General features: G+C 39.0%; 1 protein-coding gene across 1 annotated transcript in view; it reads left to right on the top strand.

Moving 5' to 3' along the window:
• The window catches only part of unc79 (unc-79 homolog, NALCN channel complex subunit), a 51,463-nt gene that overhangs the window by 5,128 nt on the left and 37,837 nt on the right, over positions 1–8,498 (top strand). Inside the window, exons 3-10 of the mRNA XM_014013582.1 lie at positions 2,446–2,759; positions 3,461–3,631; positions 5,797–5,892; positions 5,977–6,032; positions 6,620–6,749; positions 6,839–6,903; positions 7,571–7,659; positions 8,046–8,086. Coding sequence (XP_013869036.1) covers positions 2,446–2,759; positions 3,461–3,631; positions 5,797–5,892; positions 5,977–6,032; positions 6,620–6,749; positions 6,839–6,903; positions 7,571–7,659; positions 8,046–8,086 — 962 coding nt within the window. The remainder of the gene's footprint in view (positions 1–2,445; positions 2,760–3,460; positions 3,632–5,796; positions 5,893–5,976; positions 6,033–6,619; positions 6,750–6,838; positions 6,904–7,570; positions 7,660–8,045; positions 8,087–8,498) is intronic.

Genomic DNA, 8,498 nt, shown 5'->3' with positions numbered 1-8,498 from the left:
CAACAGACAACATGAGTCACACATTGCCATGATGACTTTGTTTTATACGACTTTAACGTCGTAATATTATGACTTTATTCTCGTAATTAAAAAATAAAAAATATATCGTTTTGTGGCCCTAATACTCCATTGTACTAAAGCACTAACACGCTAAAAATTTTAGCAAAAGCTAATTCTAAAGCACTAAAGTAACCCAGTCAACCCATGAACATTCTTCAACAGACAACATGAGTCACACATTGCCATGATGGTCTCTTGAGACTTATCACTGTATTTGAGTTCATATTTTGTCAATAAATTATCACTTGGTGGATAAGTGATACTCATATGAACAAAATGTGTGACAGCTTTCACCCTCTTCTGTTAACATTAACGTTGATCAATAACATTTATAGACCTCAGTTAGTGCTTCTAAATTTAGCTTCTAAGTTTAGCAAGTGCTAGTCCGCTAATAAATTTTAAAATTAGCAAAAGCCATAAAGCAACAATTAGGAAATTAGTTCCCCTATTAGTGTTTTAGTGCTTTAGGGGAACTGTGCCCACCACTGCATTTTTAGTATTTCAGGATGGAACACAGCCTTTGGTGCTCACTTTTTATTATGATGTCATCATCCTGAGATAAAAGCAACCACTAATGCTGCTAATGCTTACCTCGTACAAGACATTAAACTCACAGTTGCTGCCGGTGTCCGAGCTGTACTTCAAACTGCCAGACTACAAGTACCATCCATATTGTTCTCAATAAACACATTTTGAATTCCAGCTGTAAATGTCACTTTCAGCAGAGTTAGCAGTGTTAGCAGTTGCCTTTGTCTCAAAATGATGACATCACAACAACAGATGGTGTCAACAGCAAAGGGTTCYACTCCAGAATTCTTAAATGTAAGCTGCAACATTAAAAATTTTTTTTATACATTTAGATTTACACATTTAGGATTCAATATTTACATATAAACTTTAACATTTGAATTGAACATTAAAATGAGCAAAATGTAAGAACAGCGAGTTTAGTAGCAATAAAATATTTGTGGACATTTTTTTAACAAGCATTTCAGAAAGTGAGCTAAATAATGTAAATGTGTTAGTGACATTTTTAACATTTTATTCTACACTTGGCGTCCCATTGTAAACATAAGTCCTAATGCTGAACATTATGTATTTGACATTATCTCGAAAAACTCAATGAAATCCCCTTTTTCACTTGCCACATAATGCTCTAGCTCTACATTTTTTGAAATTGTCCTTAAAAAATTAGGAAAAGCTAAATACATCTGCATTTATAATCTGGGCTTGAATGATAAATCCCAATCATTTAGCTGATAGAACAGCTTAGCTCTTTTATAATGTGTAGTAAAAAGAGCAATGCTCTCTGCCCCTCACCCCCACCCCCCTCTTCTTCTTCCTTCACCCTAGACGCTCCGCACTCAACCCAACTAGTTTTTGCTTTTGTTTCCCCCCACCCCACCCCCTCTCCCAAAGTCCAATATGTCCACCACCTTTCCCCAGGGGACAGCAAACACAATTGTCCATCCTGCATTAGCTCACAAACATAATTCTACCAGTCATCTCCCCCTCCGATACAACCTATTCCTTTTTTTGTCATTACAGTTTCTTCTCTCTACAGTAGATTAGTTGTTACATTTATTTTAGAAACCTGAATCCATGTGCCTGTTGGATCTCATTATTTTTCCTGATGATACTGGTGCAGTATCATAACGTATGCATACGGACATTATTTCTCTGGTGCAATAAACATGTGCTGTGACCTAGGAGCACTTGATCTAACCTCACACACATGTTTATTATTGGCTCAAAGCATGTTTCAAAAGTGTCACCTCTGTATTTTCCCGAACCAATCTGGTGTCACTCCCATCCTTGACAGCCCCACTAAAGACAAGGAAATTTCATTTAAAATTCTATTCCGCAGTGGCTAATTGGGCCCCCCCTTTTTTTGCATGGTAGCCACTGACTTTGCTGATTGGAAGATGGCAGCCATTGAGGGACAGTCATTTGCACTGTCCCTTTTTGGAGAAGTATGGGGTTGCCACTGAAAACATGCCATTTTTTATATTTTTGCTCCTTGTCACCAGATACGCATGAGATGCAGTGATCATTGCAGTTTGTGCTCATGTTTTTTTTCCCCTTTTGTTCTCCAAGCGCAAAGCAAAACGAACCAAGACAAATTCGAATTCAAGTCACTCTGAACCAATGAGGCAGGGGTGAAAAAAAAAGACCCGCGCCTTTCAGTGAAACAGTTCAMCAGTGAGACACTGCATCCTATGTGGGATTTATCTGGGTTTGTTTTTTCTATTTACGCTGTCTCTGTAGTGCCATTTCAATGTAATGTGCTGTTTTTTGTGTCTTTGTTGTCTCTTTTTTTCCCTTGTTCCCCTTCTCCTTACCCTCCCCAAACCCCTCCCCTTCCCTCCCCACCCCCCGGAGCAGCATTCTGTCCCGCACAGGCAGGAAGGAGAACCAGGAAGCTTCCAATTTGGCCGTGCCCATGACCATGTGTCTTTTTCCTGTGCCATTCCCACTCACCCCATCTCTAAGACCACAAGTCAGTTCCATCAACCCTACAGTTACTCGCTCCCTCCTTTACAGCGTTCTGCGTGACGCCCCGTCAGACCGCGGGGGGCAGGGGCAGCAGAGTCGGGACGCTCAGCTCTCAGAGTACCCCTCTCTGGACTATCAGGGCCTCTATGTGACCCTCGTGACCCTGCTTGACCTGGTGCCCCTGCTGCAGCACGGTCAGCATGGTGAGTCAAGGCCCAGTGCACCACTGTTTGTCATCATCATCCTCGAGCTGCCTGGCCTGCATGAAGCCTCTGCTGCTTTTTTGGCCTCTTTTGTAACGGGAGGAGAGAAGTCCCGCTGAGGATCTTGAGGGATGCATGGGGGGTGATTGGGAGCACGCTGGATACGTCAACTTTCATAAGCCATTGGATACACCTGACATAGATAGGCCTTACCTTCTGTGTATCCTAGCTGACTGCATGTTTGTTATGCCAAGTGGGAAAAGTGCTCTAGTTATGTTGCCATGTGTCAAATACAAACAAATGTAATGGTTTTTTTTAATGAAAACATGTGAGAATGATTAAGTGTATATTCACTCTGTTTTGCACTGCTCCAAAGCTGCATCATAATCAGTGCTCTTATTTTTCATAAATATTTGTTGGTTAAAAAATAATCTCAAAGGCATGAAAATCCATTTTCTTACTAGATATTTTAAATCTTGTCCTGGGAGCAAACATTCTTGCAGTACCWTTTTAAAAAAGACTTTAAAACAATATCTGAATTGTTCCTTTTTTTTCTCCTTGTTAAAATATTAAACAACGATAATTTCATGTAACTGTCACATGTGGCTGCATACAGTTTGTGCATACTGCATGCACAGCTGATTGTGTGTTTGTGTATCTCTCTCTTTGTCTTTTTTTTCTTTTTTTCCTTTTCTCATCAGATCTGGGACAGTCTATATTTTACACAACAACATGCCTCCTGCCCTTTCTCAGCGATGACATTCTGAGCACTTTGCCCTATACAATGATCTCCACATTAGCCACATTTCCTCCGTTCCTCCACAAAGACATCATTGAGTACCTGAGCACGTCTTTCCTCCCCATGGCTATTTGTGAGTATTTCATAATGTAATAAAACTTTATGGTCCTGAGTAAAACAGCCAAGGTGCAGATTAGATTAAAGGTTCTCACTGCAATGTCATGAAAACTGCTCCCCAAAAAACATATAGCATAAAACAAATCTGCATAATTTTTTTTCTTTTATCAATAGTCAGTAAGTCATTAAAAAAATAATTTATAAGCAATATTTGTGAACAAATGCCAACTACCAAGTGTTTACTTACGACAGGGATGGGTAACTTAAATGATGGAAGGAGCCACAATATTTTTGTTGACACTACCAGAGGCCACATAGTGCTGCACTTTAATTATGTAATTATATATAATTATTATATAATAAATAAATAATAAAACTGTATATGTACAGTACAGTCCAAATGTTTAGACACACCTTCCCATTTAAAGAGTTTTCTTTATTTTCATGTCTATGAAAACTTTAGATTCACACTGAAGGCATCAAAACTATGAGTTAACACATRTAGAATCATATACTTAACAAAAAAGTGTGAAACAACTGAAAATATGTCTTATATTCTAGGTTCTTCAAAGTAGCCACCTTTTGCTTTGATTAATGCTTCGCACAACTCTTGGCATTCTCTTGATGAGCTTCAAGAGGTAGTCACCTGAAATGGTTTTCACTTCACAGGTGTACCCTGTCCAGAAGGTGGATACAGTACACAGCTGATTGTCCTACTGAATAGACTTAGAGTTTGTATTATGGCAAGAAAAAAGCAGCTAAGTAAAGAAAAACGAGTGGCCGTCATTACTTTAAGMAATGAAGGTCAGTCAGTCTGAAAAATTGGGAAAACTTTGMAAGTGTCTCCAAGTACAGTCGCAAAAACCATCAAGTGCTACAAAGAAACTGGCTCACATGAGGACCGCCCCAGGAAAAGAAGACCAAGAGTCACCTCTGCTGCAGACGATAAGTTCATCCGAGTCACCAGCCTCAGAAATGGCAGGTTAACCGCAGCTCAGATTAGAGAACAGGTCAATGCCACACAGAGTTCTAGAAGCAGACACATCTCTAGAACAACTGTGAAGAGGAGAATGTGTGAATCAGGCCTTCATGGTAAAATAGCTGCTTGGAAACCACTGCTAAGGACAGGCAACAAGCAGAAGAGACTTGTTTGGGCTAAAGAGCACAAGGAACAGACATTAGACCACTGGAACTCTGCTTTGGTCTGATGAGTCCAAGTTTGAGATCTTGGGTTCCCACCGTGTCTTTGTGTGACACAAAAAAGGTGAAAGAGATAGACTCTATCTCTGTCTCTGAGAGAGAGAGAGAGAGAGCCTGGTTCCCACCGTGAAGCATGGAGGAGGAGGTGTGATGGTGTGGGGGTGCTTTGCTGGTGACACTGTTGGGGATTTATTCAAAAGTGAAGGCACACTGAACCAGCATGTCTACCACAGCATCTTGCAGTGGCATGCTATTCCATCCAGTTTGCGTTTWGTTGGACCATCATTTATTTTTCAACAGGACAATGACCCCAAACACACCTCCAGRCTGTGTGAGGGCTATTTGACCAAGAAGGAGAGTGATGGGGTGCTGCGCCAGRTGAGCTGGCCTCCACAATCGAGATGGTTTGGGGTGAGCTGGACCGCARAGTGAAGGCAAAAGGAACAACAAGTGCTAAGCATCTCTGGGAACTCCTTCAAGGCTACTGGAAAACCATTTCATGTGACACATGCCAAAAGTGTGCGAAGCAATAATCAAAGCAAAAGGTGGCTCCTTTGAAGAACCTAGAATATTTGACATTGACATAAGACATATTTTCAGTTGTTTCACACTTTTTTTGTGAAGTATGTAATTCYACATGTGTTAATTTATAGTTTTGATGCCTTCAATGTGAATCTACAATTTTCATAATCATGAAAATCATGAAAATAAAGAAAATAAAGAAAACTCTTTAAATGAGAAGGTGTGTCCAAACTATATGTATATATATAGAGAGAGTTCAGGACAATCTTTTATGTTGGATTTCATACTTTATAATGAGTACTTTTAAACACACAAATGTTTACTCAACATAAATATATTTAGTTTAGAATTAGATTTGTTAAACCTAATACACATTTTTGTTTAGTCAGGCTTACATGTAGTAAAAATACTAAATTAAGTGGATATTGTTCATTTTTCTCTGCTTTTGCTTGTTTTTAGTGGGCTCCACTCGGAGAGAAGGAGGAGTACCGGCTTATGTTAATCTGTCGGCTTCATCTATGCTCATGATTGCAATGCAGTACACCTCAAATCCAGGTAGACCATAGTACTGACTACTTTAAAAGAAGAACTTCAAAAATAATTGCCCTCAGCTTAACAKTTTTCCTGCCTTTTTTCTAGTTTATCACTGTCAGTTGTTGGAGTGTCTCATGAAGCATAAACAGGAAGTGTGGAAGGTAATTATGATGTAGTATATTAGCTTAGCTTAACAATAATGACATTAATAACAGCAAGAAAAATCACACAGATCATTTATGACAACTATAATTAACTGTGGTTTTTAATTTCACTTCTAGATTTTCAAATATATTATACGATGGCAGTGATGCCTTAAATTAAAACAAAAATATTTTAGAGAATCTATTGGAATATTATATAAATTGCATTATTTGGATTTGCTGTTGCTTTTCGGGCAGTTTCGCAATAATAATGTAAAGTCAGCTGTGAAAGTCACTGCAGGGACTCAGGGTTACTGTTAGTGAACATATTTTGTTTCTGTATCCAAAATTTCAAGGCAACCCGTCTACATGTAAAGATAAAATATGAACAATATCCAGATGGACTAAGACAAAATATTTTGTTCATTAAATCAAAATTTGCTTGCTGGTTGCYAACATCTATGACAATATTTAAGGGACATTAGATATGTTTTTAWGCAACTTTAGTTTTAATTGTAGTTTTAGTACTTCTTACAGAATATAAACATGATCATAAATATTACAGTCCTTTTGTGTGCATTTTGTTTTGTATATACTGTGTACAGGACCTACTTTATGTCATTTCTTATGGCCCGTCTCAAGTAAAACCACCAGCTGTGCAAATGCTGTTTCATTACTGGCCAAACCTGAAGCCACCAGGAGCCATCAGTGAATATAGAGGGCTGCAGTACACTGGTAGGAGTCCCTAAAACAACAAACTTGATTTTAAGCATAATTAAACTGCTCAAACACAATTATTTCTCTTTTTTTCCTCTTCTGTTTAGCTTGGAATCCCATCCATTGTCAACACATTGAATGCCACAATGCCATCAATAAACCTGCCGTCAAGGTGACTACAGTTTTCAAAAACATAATAAAAACTCAACATTTTGTTTTATTCTTCCACTGAGAGCTTGATCAGAAATGCATGGAGCTTGTGTATGTCCACCTGTTTGCTTTTTATTAGCCACATAAATAAATAAATCAGTGGCRAGGCGCTCATATCGGCTGCTTCTCGGCTTTATCATCTCCGCCTGCCTTTACTCAACTGTGCTCAAAACTGACAAATAGAGTTGGAACAGGGAGCACGGATGGGGGCTGGATTTCAATTACCAGGAGCACGAAGGCGGCATACGGGGGAGGGGGGGCTTAATTGGAAGCGATGACCCCATGCAGCCCCGGAGGATGGGGTGGCATCAAGTGCGCACAGTAAATTACAGTGCACCATCTGAACATTGAGGCCATGAGCGTTTAGCACCGGGCCGGGCACAGTTTGTGAGAGAATGGACTGCAACATATGCACGCAGTCATCCTCGCACAGTGTGAGGAAACAGGTAAAGGTGTCAGACAATCTCATTTAAAACAGTACAATGTGTTATTTTACGTGATGACTGATAGAGATGCATGGATAAATAATTCATTCAGACTCATTTGTAAATCTGGTAAATGTTAATTAAAACCCTCTATATTTCAGTTGCCAAAWTATCATCCTCACAATATTTGTGTTACTTTTGCAGATGTGCATAGACCCTACTCTCTCCGTTGCACTGGGAGATAAACCACCTCCTCTTTATTTATGTGAGGAGTGCAGCCAGAGGATTGCCGGGTATGTGTCTGTTTTACCTCYTTTCTGCAACTCTCAGTCCTCTTAGTGCACAATRATTCCCAAACCCACATAGTCGCCTGCCTCATTATTCCTGTCTTTAACCCAGGGGGGAGCAGAACACCACAGTTATGTAATTCTCTCGCGCCGCTAATGAGATCCTCATAATAAAAACCGTGCATCCACTTGTTTATCCTTTCTCCAGAATGTCGACAATTATAATTACACGTTTTTGTTTATGTTGTATATTTCATGCTTCTGTAAGTAAAAAAAGGTTTGATGCTTAAGCTCTGTTAAAGATGTGAGAAGAGGTTTAATTGTATTTAAGCTCCGAGGAGCAGTTCTCCCATAAATCATGCACTGAGTTAAAATCTCTTTGACCTTTCCAGAGATCATCCTGAATGGCTCGTTGATGTTCTGCTGCCCCAAGGTGAGCATACACAACAGAAAACTTGCTTAAGTTGTTCTTGTGTTACAGTTTTATTTTTTTTTCTGACACTATAAAGGGGCATATTTGGTTCAAGTGGAAGGGGTTGAGCGGTGAAGTTATATACACAAAGATAAGACACTGAGTTTGAGTCCCATCCTAACTGAATATAAAGTAGCTTTAATTTATTATCAGATTTTTAGATTTTACTTACTGTGTTGAATTTTCCATTATTTCTTCATGTGGTACAAAATAGTTATGGCTAAAGTTCAGAGATAAAATAAGTCTTCATAACTACTTAGCACAAAAAGTAAGGAAATTTGTGTTTGGTAGATTATTTCTTTGTTGTAACAATGGGCCTCATGCAAGAACATGTTCGTATTCTTATCCTAAATTTCTCTTACTTTTGTTCGTA

The sequence above is a fragment of the Austrofundulus limnaeus genome, unplaced genomic scaffold (assembly GCF_001266775.1).
Source record: "Austrofundulus limnaeus strain Quisiro unplaced genomic scaffold, Austrofundulus_limnaeus-1.0 Scaffold2, whole genome shotgun sequence".
NCBI classification, from domain to species: Eukaryota; Metazoa; Chordata; class Actinopteri; order Cyprinodontiformes; family Rivulidae; genus Austrofundulus; species Austrofundulus limnaeus.
Note: the sequence above shows the minus strand (reverse complement) of the source record. Positions and strands in the feature narration are given on the sequence as shown.